General features: G+C 48.5%; 2 protein-coding genes across 8 annotated transcripts in view; one reads left to right on the forward strand and one right to left on the reverse strand.

The window, feature by feature from the left end:
- ACACA (acetyl-CoA carboxylase alpha) overlaps positions 1-5,812 on the forward strand; it is a 177,965-nt gene extending 172,153 nt beyond the window's left edge. For all 6 annotated transcript variants that reach the window (XM_019545631.1, XM_019545635.1, XM_019545634.1 and 3 more), the window contains 2 exons: positions 1,782-1,918; positions 2,740-5,812. In XM_019545631.1, the coding sequence (XP_019401176.1) occupies positions 1,782-1,918; positions 2,740-2,866 (264 nt within the window). In that variant the 3' untranslated portion in view covers positions 2,867-5,812. The remainder of the gene's footprint in view (positions 1-1,781; positions 1,919-2,739) is intronic.
- Positions 5,813-11,163: 5,351 nt separating this feature from the next.
- AATF (apoptosis antagonizing transcription factor) overlaps positions 11,164-16,276 on the reverse strand; it is a 72,483-nt gene continuing 67,370 nt past the window's right edge. For both annotated transcript variants that reach the window (XM_019545639.1, XM_019545638.1), the window contains exon 12: positions 11,164-13,663. In XM_019545639.1, coding sequence (XP_019401184.1) covers positions 13,600-13,663 — 64 coding nt within the window. In that variant the 3' untranslated portion in view covers positions 11,164-13,599. The remainder of the gene's footprint in view (positions 13,664-16,276) is intronic.

The raw sequence follows: 16,276 nt of genomic DNA on the forward strand, positions 1-16,276 counted from the left end.
TACCGTGCTGAGCTCATTGTCATTCTGACTTTGACTTCGTTAGTGATAACAGAGAAGGATAGTGCACCTTTAAATGACGAGCTTTGTGTTTAATTACCCAAATAAAATGACATAAATATGAATGAGCACTAATGGTGGTACTTGGTTTTCCGGAAACCATTAACAAAACGATTCTTAAATGATTTGTAAAGAAAATGAGAGGAGAAGAGAGGAGCGAGAAGGCTATTAGGCTTCTAACACACTCCTGAATTATTATGTAGTCAACTACCTAGCAAGTATCAGGCTAAACGATCTTGCAACAGAAAAAAATGGGTTGTTGCTGCGGCTTTTCCTGGTTGTAGGTGCTTTGACCTCCATGGTTGTGCTCAGATCTGCTAAAATGTGGGTTAGGTTTCTTGGGTGGTGACACTGGTGCACTGACATTGCTTCAGTTTCTGGGTATGTCCCATTGTGGCTCAGTGGTCTGGTTTGGTGAGTCTTTCCCTGAGAAGCCCTCACATAACTGTGCCTCCTGTTGCTGTGAGTCTCTCTCTTTTCATGGGCCTGAGTTAGGAGTCTGCATCCCACAGGTTTGCAAATTCCACGGCCCTAAGGTTTTTGCAAATGAGCTGAAATGGAAGAATCGCCCTCTGGGGTGGGCTGTTTTAACAAAGCTGAGCAGCTCTTACAGCAGGAAGCAAGCAATGGCACTGGCATTTGACACGTGGCAGAATGCAAGCTGATGACTTAAAATTTGGCCCGTTGCTCAGAAGCCAGTGCAGCTGCACCTCGGATCTGGTGGGTGGGTGAGCAGCGAGGGACTTTGGCTTTGTAAGCACTGAATCTGCCTGAGGTGGCCCTTGTGTAAAAGCATCAAAGAACACAATGATTGGAGCATGGGGCTGTGATTACAGAGGTGATGCACGGGGGGTGCACGTTTTGCAAGACTGCAATGGACAGGTGTTTGAGTCACCGTATTTCCGTGAGAGCTGTGTTTGTGCACCTGGCGTTGGCACTGGAGCGAGCCTTGTAAGGTCCCTGTCCCTCTGGGCCGCTTTCTCCGGGATCGCAGAGCCTGTCCCCGCTCTGGTCGGGTGGGCGCGTGCTGAAACGCAGGCAGCAGAGCCAGCCAGCTCTGAAGGGCATCTAGTGATGCTGTGCCCTGCTCTAACCGGTGGGACAAGACCCCCACTTTTCTGAGGGTGAAATCTAGAGCCTCTAATGGCAAAGCAGCCTTTGCCCTCCCTGCACTCAGGGGGCCTGTCTGACTTCAAACCAGAAGGCCAGGCAGGCTGGTGCCACCTGGAGCTCAGTTGCATCCGTCATCCCCTTAGAAAGGCTCGGAAGGAGAAGTCCCAGCCCTAAACGCAGGGGGCTGAAAAGCTTGGGAAGGATTTGTGCAGTTGGTCCCTGTCACCCCTGAGACAGGAGAGGCCCCTTCTCCCACAGACAAAACACCTGCCTAGAGTAAGTAACTCACATTGCCAAGCATTTCAAACAGCGGAGCTGCTGCCTCCCTGGTTTCCATTTAATCACATTTAAGGAAGGAGATGCAGAACAAATACATCATCCTCTGACTCCTGCTAATTGTTACTTGCCTTTTGCATCCATAAAAGCTAACTGCGCCAGGAAATCGCAGAGGGTCTTCAGCCTAATATTTTACCCAAGGTTGCCAGTAATTGCTAATTAAATTTCAGGAATGGTAGCGCTGGGAACAGGGTAGTGCAATCAGTCAGTGGAAGTTCCCCGGGACCTCGGGTGCGGGCTGGGGCCGGTTCGTGACACTTGCTGTTTGTTTGCAGGCGTACTTGTGGGATAACAACAAGGACCTGGTGGAGTGGCTGGAGAAACAGCTCACAGAAGAAGAAGGCATTCGCTCGGTCGTGGAGGAAAACATCAAATACATCTCCAGAGATTACATCCTCAAGCAGATACGGAGGTAAGCAAGCTCCAGTGCAGCATCTGCCCCACTGCAGGAAGTGGAAAAGCTCCCTGTGTTTTCAAAGGCTGTGTCTACCCTTAGGGTTTTCCCCCATGAAATCTACCACTCCTGCTGACCCTTGAGGTGGTGGTAGAAGCACTGGCAGTCCCAGGAAGTTTGCCGATAGCTTGGTCACTCGGGCCCCTCTTCATACAGGTGCCGAGGGTCTCTGGGGAGGCTGAACTCTTTCTTTAATTAAAAAGTCCCTGGCTCTGTGTCAGAACCATTTCAAAAGATCTTGCTTGTGTGTCTCCTGTTCTGGGTGAGGGAAGCAGATTAGCCAGCTCAGAGCACGCAAGGGAGATGTTGTCTCTGTTGTGAGGTGCATTCTTTTCCACATGCAAAGCTAAAACAATCGGTTCCCAAAGCAGATAGAGAGCAGGGAGCGCATGTTACTGCGTTGCTGGGCTTTGTAGGTCTTGTGCTTTGCAAGTTTTCCAGGCACCTCCATAAAGTCTGTCTGCCACAGGAGATAGGTGTGTGGTGCTTCTGGAAAAGAGAAGATACCCCTTGAGCAAGAATGATGAACTGCTGAGAGCAGGCAACTGGGTTGCATGAGCATGGTGCCTCTTAATGCATTTCGGCTCACTGGAGCCTTTGCTGACCTGTCCGGTGGCTTTCAGAGATCCCGCATGTTCAAACGGTCCGTAAATGGCTCCGTTTGGTACTAACTGCGGGCTGGCCAAGGAAAGGTAGCAAGCTGCAGGCAGCCTTATTACAACATGAGCTGGACGAGGAGGATGTTCGCTGCTGGCACTCATTCTCTCGCCTTTTTCCAGTTTGGTACAGGCCAATCCTGAGGTTGCCATGGATTCCATCGTTCACATGACCCAGCATATATCACCGACCCAGCGAGCCGAGATAGTGCGGATTCTTTCAACAATGGACTCTCCTCCTTCGACGTAAGAGGATTCATCTCCCATTCCCCTTTTTCCCACCGTACAGTGGAAAAAGCTGCAAGTTCCCCTTTGCTCAACGCTGTACTGAGAAGAGGAAGCAAAGGGAAATGCTACAGCAACAACACTTTTATATCTGAAAATCAGACTGGCTGCAAAGACACAAGGAAACTGTCTCAAAGCAAGTTCCAGGAGCCAGGTCCTAGCTGTCTTAACTGTACCTTATTTATTTAACACCATGTGACTGGACCAAAGTGTCAGCTGGCTGCTCGGCTGCCACGCAAAAGCACTACACAGACTATGAAGGGTACCCCGGTACCGTGAGGTCTTAACGCGCTCTCAGTTCTGCCCTTGCCAACTCGCCTTTGTTCGCCCAGTCTGGGGGAGGTGGGACAAAGGTGGTGGCTTTGTACGTGCCAGTGGTATTGGTCAGGGCTGGCTGTTCCTCCAAGTGCAGCTCAGATGTTGGTTGATTCCCCATAGGAAGACATGGAAAAATGGCACTCATGGTAGTTTTCTTACCCTCCCAAGGAGTGGAGACACCCAGTGACTCCTGGCATCTTCCCTCCTCGCTGCTGCTGGCTACATTTTCCACTTCAAACACGCACAGCTGTCTTGTGTGCTCGGCCTCCAACCACCCCCGTCATATAAATATTGCTCTGACCAGGGCTTTCAGCCTGCCTTGAGTTGGAACAGAGTTTCTGCTGGTTTCCTGCGGAATGAAAACACTGTAGATTATAATTGTCGCTTTAGCTGCACCCAGAAATTGGATTCTAAATCCATACCAAATGGTAGCTTTTTCTGTCTTAAAGGCTGACCGCACCTATCACCTCCTCACTTGTGTATAGAGCGGCATTGATACTCTGTCTGCACATTCAGAAGCTGTAGCTAAGGTTGTGTTGGTACTTGTTAGTTTTCCCTGGATGAGAGCGACAGAAAGGCTCATTCCGTGGCTTGGGGGAAGGTGGCAGTAGTTAGTTTCAGATGTACTGAAATTAAAACCACCTCGCTAACTTTTTTGTACTTTTTTGTTACTGAAATCAATGTTTTTAAATGAAAAAAAAAACAGCTGCTCAATCAACCGTGTGAACAAAGCAATTTTTCACCCTTTTAGAAAGAGGGAAAGGAATCACAAATCAGCTTTTTTTGTCAGCTGCTGTATTCACTACGTCACGGGAGGGAAGCCTCCACCCATGCCCAGTGGGTTCCTTCACAACCAGCAACATAGATCTGGGTTTTTTAAAAGATCATTTTCCTTTTGGATGTCTGCTTTAACAAATTAATGGTGACATGTAAGTATTAGCTGCTACACTGGCATGGTATGTCAGCTGCACAGAAACTTCCCAGTAAACGCTTGGAGATGGATTTAAATACAGCAGTAGGGTTGTGTCACTGGCTGGGCCAGAGTCACTAAAGGAAAACTCAGTTTAATTCATTTAACTGATTGTTAATTATGTTCTAATTAGATGTTTCATTAGGATCGAAAAGGTGAGTGTCTCAGGCTGATGCTGTGGTCAGGGACTACAACTGCTGCTTGAACAATAAGATAACTTCCTTGCAACCTTTCATGCATATTCAGTATCATCGTCATCATTTCCATTCAAGGTAGTTGTTGCTTCCTGGTCTCTACTCTGTATCTCTGTCATTAACTACATCATCTTCACAGTGCTGGGCAGGAGTCTGACTCTCCGATGGCTGGTGTCACTAGGTCCTAATTGCGATTGAAAACTGCAGTAGTGAAACCTGAGCAGTACCATCCAACCAGGCCAGCAGAGGCAAATCAATGTGAAACTGCTTCATGGCAACATTGCAAAGCAAATTAGCGATGTGAATTCTTCTCACGTACTGAATATGTTGCACCCCTTTCCTGGGGGAAGCAGGCATGTGGAGAAGACTTGTTTCTCTAGCTGCAGTTTTTAAAAACTCAAATGATGTGTGTTTCATAAATTCACCCCTTGTAGTACCAGCAAGCATGAGAGCCTTTGCCTAACGCCACTGGGAACACCGCGCTGATGGTGCAGGCGGCAGGGCCTGGTTTTCTTTTATAACCCTAATTCCTGCTTAGAAGTAAAAGGATACAAGCATGAGACGGTAGGCAGTACTCTGCCCAGCCTCTCCTGCCCTCCCCAGAGGCCAGGTAATCGAGGTTGCTGCTGTACACCTCTGCCAGTGCAGGAGGGCTCCTGACTTGTCACAAAGAGGTGAGTCTAGACCACAGGCAGCTTCTGTTACAGTGGCCCTTTGAGAACCTTTCATTAAGGTGAAGGGCTTGGGGAGGCCCGCGGTCACATCTGCTGGTGCTACTGGAGCATGTGCCTGTTGCTCCAGCTGCTCAGCAGAGCTGCACACACCATGGCTGTTTTGAATAGCCCCGCACCCCTCACGCAAGGAAAATCCCACAGCTCCACCAGTGCCAAGGATATTAAAATAAGAGCCTTGTTTTCAAGTGCGTTTCCATCCCTTTCCTACCCACAAGCAGCCACCACCTTGAAAATGCAGTGGCCAGGGTGGCAGTCAGCACACTGCAGTGATGGCATGCTAGTCTTCAGCTAGTAGAGCTAGGATGCCGTGCCCCAGGAGCTGGACACCTGTTCCAGGTGAAGTATTAAACCCACAAGGCTCATGTCTGCCTCCTGGCTCTCCCAAACTGTAAGCTGGGGAGGGCGAGCGGCTGGCATTCAGCAGTTCCAAGTACCACAGCCTTACTTAAAGCCTTGTGTGAGGGCAACAGGCAGTCAGCTAACAGCCACACTGACCTTCAGCAGCTCCCAGGGCAGTGTCGACTGTCCGTGGCCGTCTTGCTTTCTGTCTCTAGCTGCTGTACGGTGTGGTGGGAACAGAGGTGCAGCCAGGTAGCACCGAACCCGGGAGATGTTACTGCTGGACACGTATGGCTCTTGCTGGTGCTGAAGTATTTCACTTACCTCAAAGTTTTTAATAAAAAGAATTGGCTCCAGTCTGTGTCCTTGATCACAATGTGTGCCCTGTGCTAAGCATTAGCTGCGCCTCCGCAGCATGGAGAAGGTTGCTAATGCAGCGAGTGGTTTATGCAAAACATGGCACAGGTCGTTTACCAGCCAACCCAGCCCCTCCACTGCCAAAAAGATTGAACCAACCTAGTTCAAGCTGACACCTGGACCTGTGCGGCCAGGGTTAGCACAGTTAGCCTTCTCAGGCCAGCCTCTACCAGGACCTGCACAAGTTGCCGTCACTTCCTCCATAGGGACACAAGACCTAATCTGCACCCTCCCTGCAGTAGCCAGTGCTGTCAAACAAATTGAGAACAGGGGTGCAGGCCCAAGGGGCAAGAAGGGACCACTTTTCCCTTAAACAATCCAGTCCTTGGAAGAGCCGGCAACCAGCCCACTGCCCTGGACCAGTCTGTGCCCCTTTCCAGCAGCATTCACCAAGACAGTGATGCAGGCCCTCCGTAAGGCCAGGCCTGGTGCACGCACAAGCATATCGCATCCTGCTTCTGTTTCACAGGATCAATTCTCAACAGCCTGCCCCACGGTTCGCTGCAGGACATGGCTGAGCAAGGCCTGTATAGCCCAGGATTGAGCCATGCAGAGATCCCTGTACCAGACCTAGATCAAACTCACTTTTCCACGTCCGACGCATGCCTCTGCCCCACCGCCGCTACCAAGCCCAGGCAGGACTGCGTCTGTTCTCCCAACAAGTGACATCAGCGCGCAGCAGAGCTGTGCTTGGCACTTCCCTTTCATCCTCCACCTTGGGGTAGGCACCGGGGTTTGCCCAGCTCCCAGCTTGGAGTTCATGAACTCCCACTCGGCATTTCCAAAGCTGCTTTTTCTCCCGGGCTTTTTATAAGAAAAAGCGTGGCCTTAAAGGGCAGGGAATAGCATAACTGTTAAAAATCCTGACAGGGTTTTTGAACCTGAAAGCTTGCTTAATAATTGTTTTCCAGCTACTTAAGTTGGTCTAATAAAAGATACCAGATTCATGCAAAGAACCTTGTCTGCCTGTGCCCTTCGACCAACACGACTACAACCTACACCCCTGTAAAAATCACCCTAGACATTTCTGTACGGATTCCCCACTACCACCATTGCTCTGTGGAAATAAACTTACAAGTAAAGCCAAAGAAATGCTGCCCCAGCTGCTAAGTTAGAAACAGCTCCAATGGTATTTACTGCAGACGAGGCCCTGAAAACTCTCCACTTAGAATTAATGGTAAGTACCTAAGCTGCAGGGGTTTTGCAGTGCATCATGCCAGCAAACTCCATCTGGTCTCATGCTTTGCCCAAACCAGCATCTGGGGGCGGGGGGGTGGGGTTAAGGACATAGAGCACCTCAACAAACATCATAAAAGTTGTGGGGGGGGAGGAGAGGGGGAACCACCCCTATTGAACACCAGAAATGCATTTAAAAACGCTTTAGCCTAAAATATCTACATATTAAAATGCCAAGAAAAGCAGTACCAAAGCTGTAAGCTTTCAAAAGCCCAAGATCAAAGTGCTATCAGCTTTTAATTTAAACCTTTTGTTGCATCAACAGTCTTAAGAGGGATGAGAGAGATCAAAATAAAAACTGAAACAAACTGTGGCTTTGTAGCTGTTTTTGTTATAGTCACTTCTCTCAATTTGGGCCATGAAATAGGTCAGCTCCATTACTGATCAGCCTTCCCACAAATATTTAAAACAAATTGAATTGCACACCCAATACCCATCACAATTACGCCAGGCACAATAACTAAATTAGCAATTCAACAAAATAATTGGAAATGCGATGCTCTCCATTCCACAGCCTCCCTCAGGGCTTTAGCCGTTCTATGGGGGGAAAACTCCGCTTTACTAATTCTGCAGCTAATTAGAGACACACTTGTAAATGAAGTTGTTTGTCTGAAACTTGGAATTCACATCTGGTGTGGGCTGGGGGAGGAGGATTAATACAGGACTCTGCTCTGCACCCCCCCGCACTTCCCTACAGGTCCCCAAACACACCTTCCAGCTGATGTGCAGTGGTTTTAAAAATAATGCACAGGCATGGAGGTGCTAATTAGCAAATGTATCATGAATTAATAAAGCATTAATATCCTATTGGGAAAAACTCCTATGTGCTGTTAATTGACATTATTAGGACAACTTAGTGGAAACCGTCCTGGTAGCTTGGCCCTTATTAAACACCGTTCAAGCCTTTTGACCAGCTCTGCAGTACGATCAGGAGCCTTGTCTGCTAACCAAGCACGGCACCGTGTCTGCCTTTCCCCTGAGCTAGGGATGCCGCACCTGGCCCGAGTGGTGCAGCAGCTGTCCCGAGCTGTTCCCACCCTGAGCAGCAGCGGGCCTTCCACTGGAGACTCAGTCTTTAGCCTCCTCCCTGCAGGCGGGTGCTAGTACTCCCCTGGCCCACAGCGGCAGCAGGGGAGCGCAGCCCCACTGGAGCATGGCAGAAATAAGGTCAGGAAAACTGCCTACAGTCACAATTCCACAGCCCCTGCCCCGGACCTGCAAAGGGGCCAGCTCAGCTGCACAGGACCACCCCTGTGCCACCACTCCTGGGAGTAAGCGCAGGCCAGCACAGTAGCTTACTGGTGTGGTACTAGCCAGTGGCCAGAGGCAGGGTCATGGAGCCTGTGTAAGGTGGTAGCAGCCTTGGGAAAATCTGCCCCGTTCCAGTTGGGCATGCAAAGCCCCACGTGCCCGCTAGACCTTCAAGCTACTTTCTGAGCACATGAAACACTCTGCTAACATGCCTGCCTTTGCAGTCTGCACAAGCACCGTGCCCTCACCCATCTCTGAAGCAATTCGTATTGCCCACAGTGCCACTGCCGAGCAAAGGCAGAGCCGATTAACTGAAGGCCACCCTGCTGTTGGACTCCACCAAGTCACACTCAGGAGACTCCAGTCGATGCCTTGGATTAGCCCCGGCACAGCCACACTGCAGGCTGAGTGCCCCCGGTAGCAAACGCACACCCTGGCAGCATCAGGACTCAAACACTGCCCTCAGCGGCAGGGTCAGCAGCTGGAACGGGGCCTTGCAGGCACCAGTCTCCTGTGGAAGGTTCTCATGCTGTATCACACTACCCAGGTGGGGGGAGAGACAAGCCTGCTTAAACACTGATAAGTAAAATTCAAAAGCTTCCTTAGTAAGGCTTTGAATTTCTCTTATCTCCTCAAACAATATGAACCCGACGTTATCACGTTTTGAGTGGCTCGTATTACCCTTTTAACATTACAGCCCTCGCTGAAACCCAAGTGCCGTGCGCGACAACTTTAAAGGACACAGGAGTCAAGCTGAAAAGGAGTGTTTACGCATGCGGGTTGGCCAGGCAGTGCCAAGTCAGCCCAGCAGCAGCTTATGGCAAGGACTGCTTGCTTAAGCACCAAACCCCCATGTAGGACATGGGCATCTTGCTTCCCTTTCACCGGCCTTAATGCTTGCTTACATTAGGGTGGCAGTTAAACGTATTAAAAGACCACATCAGGGGCTTAAATGCACTGCAAGTACATCCCAATCCCCGATCAACACCTGGGGAAACTACTTCTGGGATGTCAAAAGGTTACCTGGCTGAAACAGGAGGGAGAAATCAGCCAACCAAGGCTGCAGCTGCGTGGCTTCCATGCAGTGGTGTGAGGGTGCTTTGGGATTAGCCACAGCTGGCTCGTGTGGCAGAAAGCGGCATCCCCGTGCCTTCCATGCCCCTGTAGCTTTAAGGCTATCACAGGTATACCCACACCCACACGCCACAGATGCATGAGCAGGGAGGTGAAGCTCAAGGGGTAAGCCTGGAGCACATCTGCACCGTGGCCAGCGTGCTAGGAGCATGCAAGTATCGTGTCCCTCCCACCCCCATGTCATCCAGAAGTAAGTCTGGCACTGAGCAGGGCTGCAGCACTTCTGGGGCTCCTCACATGCTCACAGCTTTGTGTTTTAAGTCAGGGCAGCTTGATTTATTCCCACCCCTTGCAGGTTTAACTGTGTCCACCTCTGATCAGCAGACCAAAGCACTTGGTACCAAGCATCAGCCTGTGAATTGTCTCGCTATTGCTCACCACGCTTCTGCCCAGGAGACGGCTTTCCTAAGCCTCACCATGTCCTCGCTGAGCTGTAACGCTCCTCCTACACCTCCCAACCATACACCGCCGGTGGGTTTGTTGCTCTCTCCAGCAGCTCCCCATATTGTTATTTGTCCTCGTGTCTCTGCCGCTGGATTTCTCCGCTCAGCCAGCCTTGCCCTCGTATGCTCTGGGGAGCACCGTCACTGGTGGAAGCGTTGCAGCATAAGGTCGTTATTTAGATCTAGGAATAGCGAGAGCGGCAGCAAGGAGTCAACAGTGACATTTAGTAAGTTTCCGCCTGGCAAATTTTGCCCGAGCAGAGAGCTGGAAAGACAGGAAAGGAAAAAAAATCAATGTGCTTCTCTGAGAGCCACAGCTGCTGCCTTGCTGCAAGTGAACAGAAGATTTAGTCATCCATGATACGTTCCTTTTGCAAAAACAAAGTCAGTGAGGATCGTGACATGCATTTTCTAAACTTGAACAGTACCTTTTCCACAGGAGACAGGACCTGGTCTCCTATCGCTGAGAAAGGGTTGCAATGGAGGGTTGTACTAAGGCCACATCCTCAGCACGTGCTGGCGTTTTCAGTTTGCTATGCTGTTCCATAATATATGGCCTCTCTCTTTTATTGCTGCCTACAGCTCCAATGCCACAGCAATGCTCAGATGCAAGAGGAGAGGTGCCAACTCGCTTCCAAATCACTCAGGTGAGCTGTGTCTGGGCCCTGGCTGCACTGAGCCGCAACACTGAACCCTTGGTATGGTCAGCCCCCAGCTCACTACAAGCTACGCACTGCTCCAGTCTCACTTTCCATGCTGCTTATGAGAGATGCATGAAGTCTGATGCACACGAGTCAGTTCATGCTTTGGTTAACCAGGTTATTAAGCAGCTTTGCCCTACAACAAAGCAAACAAGTATTTAGTTTCCTTTATCTTCACTCACCCTCCAGTGAATGAATTTCAACCTGTAACAGGCAAACCACTCGAATAAGATGTAGGGTACAACCTTAGCAGGCACTTTCCATCCCTGATAACCTCTACATTTCTATATACGAGAGGTCTGTGGCCAAGGCGTGTGTGTGTGTTGACCAGGAATCTTAAAAAATATTATTTACAATGTCAAATGGTAGCAGCAGCCAAAGGGGTCAGAAATCAAAGAACCCACCTTCCCAAAAGAGGAGAGGAATGCTTCACTCAGCAATGAAAATGGCTCTAAATGAAGAGTCCTGATAACAATTCCAAACTCATTTTTAAAAAAATCAGCATTAGCCACACACACACAAAAATAAAGTATTAGGTTTTATTAAAATGCAAATCAATCAACTAATCTGTCCTTCAGTTAACAGTTGAATTGCAGGATCCGTGTCAATTAAACTAGTTTCCAATTTATTCTTTGCTCGAAGGAAGGTGGTATCCTGAATTCTAAAAACCGCCTAGTACAGTTATGTATTTTATACCACCTCCACCACTTACCTTTCAGATGCTCCATCTAATTAAACATAGTATTTGCTCTCATATTTTGGAGCAACTATTATTCAAGTGCCATGCAGGGTGGAACCAGATCTGATAGCAGCCCCAGCCCAATACTTCCAAAAGTCTTGCATATCACTGTGGTTAAAGCAAAATACAGCACTGATACCCGTGATCAACACCATTAGATGACTATAGCCATTATGCATAACATTAGGTATGAAATACCCAAGTAGGCGGGTGTTGCCTTAGTTTTGATTGTACCACAGGGACTCTCAAGATGTACTGGTTTATAATTGGTTTATAATTTACTATGCACTGACTGCTTAGTAAAAGACATTGTTATGTCCAGCTGTGAAATGGGTGACAATAACGCTTACCTACCTTACACAGAGTCATGAGACCTAAGAGCTGTGCATGCAGGGCTCTTCAAGATCCTTAAATGAAAGGTAAACTACTATTGACCTAACAGAATACAGACTCCTTTGTGGTGTGTTAAAGGACCACAGCTTGCTGCCTGAAACCAAAAGCATTAATTACCCTTCCTGCATTCCCCCTGGATCTATCTATTCCTTCCTGTCTACACTAAAGCCTGGCACTGCACTGCAAGTTTTATGGGTAAAATAGCCTTATCCACACTTCTTTGCATACTATCCTCCACCATTTTGAGTCCTGACAGCAAAAACCTGCGGCAATGCTGGCCAAGCCAAGAGATGAGGTCTGTCCTTTCTGGTTCACTAAAGGAATGCCTGCAAGGACACTGTTACTTGTACCCCTACAAACAGCCCTCCAGCCACACGAACCAGTGCATCTATCCACATGACCACTCCCCCACTTAAAAGATCCTGACTACTGGTGCCCTTTATACTGCCCAGCCTGGCGTGGAAATGCCTCTCTTCCCTTCCACCACAGGTCTGGTTCTGCGCCTGGCAGCAAGTAGCATTGTAGCCCAAACTCATGCCACTACCTAAACCAGGAACCATCCCTGCACCAACCCAGTCTTGGCCACTCAGTTTGCAAAACGTTTTAATCGGCTTGTATAAAAAGCAAAACACAGATACCGTGGGTAAACACTGTAGACTAGCAATGGCCAGCTTGCTGTTATACATCATACATATGCACGTATTGCTTAGGCAAGATAATCTCCATCTCAGAGTGATCACAGCAGGCTAATAAATCCCCCTTATGGGATTTTAATTCCCAGCTTTTGACCTTCGGATGAAAAAACAAGTGAATCATCTCCTCTGGCCAGATTTACACCGGTGCTCACCCCTACAGAAAGCGTGTCACTGGGGGAAGGCAGGGAGAAGTACATGGCAGCAGCAAAAATAATTAAGTGTGGAACATCAGAGGGGCCTGAAACCTCACCAATATTTTCTGACTTCAAAAACTAGTCCTGGGCATGTGAGTGCATTCTGATGGATGCCAATGTGTCAATGCCCTTGTGCACTTTATAGAGGCTGCTTCTGGCAGGCGGAGGGTTTCAATTCACACCATCCATGAAGAGAGTACACGTTTTCGTGCACCAGAACCAGGTGTTGCCAGATCAGGCCTCGGGAGGCTGGACACACTGGGCACTCCAGCCATCACTGGGGCATCCTGAATTCAGTGGCACTCCGCAGTGGCCACAGGGCAGACTGCAAGACCACGGCCATGAATGGCCTTCTGCAATTAGCACAAATGGATCCTTACAGAAACCGCAACGAAGCCCATTTTAAAAGATGATGGGGCTCCCTCTAGCTGGGCTAGATCTCCTTGCACTCGTGACTGAGGCTGACCTGACATTGTACAAACTAGCTACAACCCTGCGTGAAATGAAGTAGAATAATCCCCAGCAAATGAAAAAACACTTTAACAGGGAGGCACCACTCCCTTCTTCCTCTTATGTTGCAAAGGAACGATGCTAGAGCTTCCCCATACACAGGAAGCCGTATTTATTTGCTATACTGTAGTCAAGTAATGGAGTCCACATTGGGGTTTTTAGTCACAGGGGTCGGTGACAGCTGGAGGCTGGTCCCCACACTGCCTCCACCATCCCCCCCCCCGAACACATACAAGGAATGACTGCAGTTAAGGCCAGATCATTAAGCAAGCGGAGCTGCCACTTCTCAACTGGACTAGACATGGCAGCCTGGAGGGTCCCCGGTGTTGCACAGGCAAGTGTCCAACCACACACAAAGGATCCATTTGTACGTTGGCCAAAACGCAGACAACAGGAACGAAAACGTCCTCCTGCTCCCGAGGGTCAGCTGCTAATTCTGCAGGAGAGCATCGGGGTGCGTGACTTTTCCAAACAGCGATCGATAAAGCTCCGTCCTGGGGGGCGGGGGGGGGAAAATAAGAAAAAGGGAAAGTAACTTTTCAAGGTCAAACTGGAAGCAGAAGGCAGGCAGCAACATCAAATGAAAAGGCCCCTGTATAATTAAAAATGCATTCAACAATCTTTATTAATAAATACAAGTGTAGGGAATGACTTACATAAGACCAATCACATGCAGTACAGAAATATGTAAATATGTCAGTGTGGCTGGATACCATATCTCTAGGGAATGAGGTTTTCTATAAGTTTGCCCTTTACAGACAGGCTCTTCAAGTAAGAAAACAAGATTGAATATTTTAATAGGATGTATGAGACCGCAGAGCCATAAGGAGGATTCAATCAGACAGCCTATGTGGGACTATAATTTAGTTTTCATACATTTTCTTGGACTTGACGGTACTTGAAAAACAATGGAAGTGACCCAGCAACAAGATTCCAATTAATATCACATATGCAGCAATTTTGATAAGAGGGGCAAGATTCCCCGTTTAAAAAAAAATAGACGGCCAGTTTAAATTTATTTATTTTTAATTTTAAAACCTAAGCATCCTGACTAGGCAGGGAAGGCAGACGGGTGAGGAAGAACAGCAAATTAAAGACACCCTTCAGCAGTAAAACCAAAACTCATCCAGTTGCAAAAATAAGGACTGTGGGCATTTATACACATACATTTATCTGCTGCAACGCGCCAGAGATCCGGCAGGTCGGAGCAGACTCAATTAACCTTTGATGCGTTTTATTTCAGAAGTGTGCCGCCGACATTTTCTCAGCTCTGACGTGCACGTCGCGATTTTTATAAATGTACATGATGCAGTGCTGGGTACTTTCAAAAGCACCCGGTGCTGCAGCGCAAGCACATACAAGTGCCCTGTGTGACGAACACCTACCACCCAAGCCAAAAAGGCTCTTTAATGGGATCCCGGACTCAACGCAGGAAGAACGAATGCACCAACTGGTAAAAATTATGGTGTGTTAACGAAGGATTATTAAAAAAAACTTGTTTTAAGTGAGGTCTGTGACCCTGAGGTTCGGAGGTTGAAAACTCCTGCTGAAAAAGTCAGACCAGGGACTCATCAGTCGCGTGTTGGGCCGGTCAGCCAGGAGGGACTGGTTCTTGCTAGGTAGGCACAACAAGGGTGCGAGGCACAACATTCAAACCCGACCCAGAACTTCCCACAGCGCAGAAAGCTCAGAGTTGAGCTCCAATCTCTATTAAACGCAAATGCTGATTGCAGGAGGAGGCTGCAGTTGCACGCAGCGACTCACTGGCCATTAGCAGTATGAGAAGGCTGTGTTTCATAAATGGTCCGTTTTTTAAATCTGCTCTAATGAATTTACTGCTCGGTTCTCAGAAAATTCAATGTGCATTCAAGGAGTTAATGATGCGATGGCTTTGGTAGCGAGGATGCTGTATCCTTCAGGTATAATGACTTGGTCAAATCCACTGCTCTGTGCCCAAAAGTCAACTCAACTTAACTGTGGAGCTTCCATGATACAGGATCACAGGTTTAATAACAGGTGTAATAACATGTGGCAGACTCAGACTGGCTGCTATATGATGGGGAACAGATCTGAAAGCTGGCAAACCCTGCCCTGGGAGAGAGCAGGACAGCGGGGTGGGAAGAATCAGGGGAATGGTGCTAGGTGCCAAAAACATGGGGTTTGGGGACATCCAGGCATTGGCAGTGAGAAAATGGGAGAGCGAGGGAGGAAGAGGCAGGGTCCGTGGGGCAGATCTGCAGCCAGGAGAGGGAGTGCAGAGGGTGAAAGCGGGAGTGTGACAGATCCAGCAACAATAGGACTTTAGTAGCAAACTGTGGGTCTAAAGAGGCGTCACCTCCCCCTGGGGCAATGTGCTGCAGCAGCAAGGTGAGAGAGAAAGGACCTAGTTTAGGTGGGAGAAGTTGGCATCACATTTTACCCTCAAAGTCTTGGTACTAAATGGTTGCATGCAAAAGAAGCCGGGACGTCACATTCTCTTTGTTCGCTGCTTCCCTCTACATCTTTATCCTGTGTAAATGCCAAATGGCCGATGGAATAAAAAAAGAACCCAGGTGAACTCCCAACAAGACGCAAACATCCCGACTTCCCTGCTAGCACAGATGCTGGCTTGAAAAATCATTATCTTCATCATGTTAAAAAAAAAAGAAAAGGTGATGCCTCACAAAACCTCTCCTACACTTCGCAGCCTCCCTGCCTATTAACTGATAAGTATAACTTGCTTTTGCCATTTCAATTGAGAAATTAGAGAGCATACAGCGGGAGGTTTTACTGACAAAAAAGGACATTGTGACTTTAAGACTCCATCATTTGACTGGGAAAAAAAAATGCAGAGAGCGATGCTATTTAGTCCTCCACAATCATAGCCTTCCAACCTTGCCTTGCTTGCTTGAGCCAGACCCCATCATTACCACTGAGCAAATGTTTCCACTTGTACTGCAATATCAGTGAAATTCCCAGGCAGAAAGCAGCAGTTACTGTCCGCAGCAGGGTTCACATGTCAGGAGCGGAGAGGGAAATGCTGAAACCGGTGTTTTGATAGAACATCATTTCACACTCAGGTGGGCAAAGCTGACAAACATACGCCACTTGCTCCTGTCAAAGTAACT

This window comes from Crocodylus porosus, unplaced genomic scaffold (genome assembly GCF_001723895.1).
Source record: "Crocodylus porosus isolate Cpor-Errol unplaced genomic scaffold, CroPor_comp1, whole genome shotgun sequence".
Taxonomy (NCBI): Eukaryota; Metazoa; Chordata; order Crocodylia; family Crocodylidae; genus Crocodylus; species Crocodylus porosus.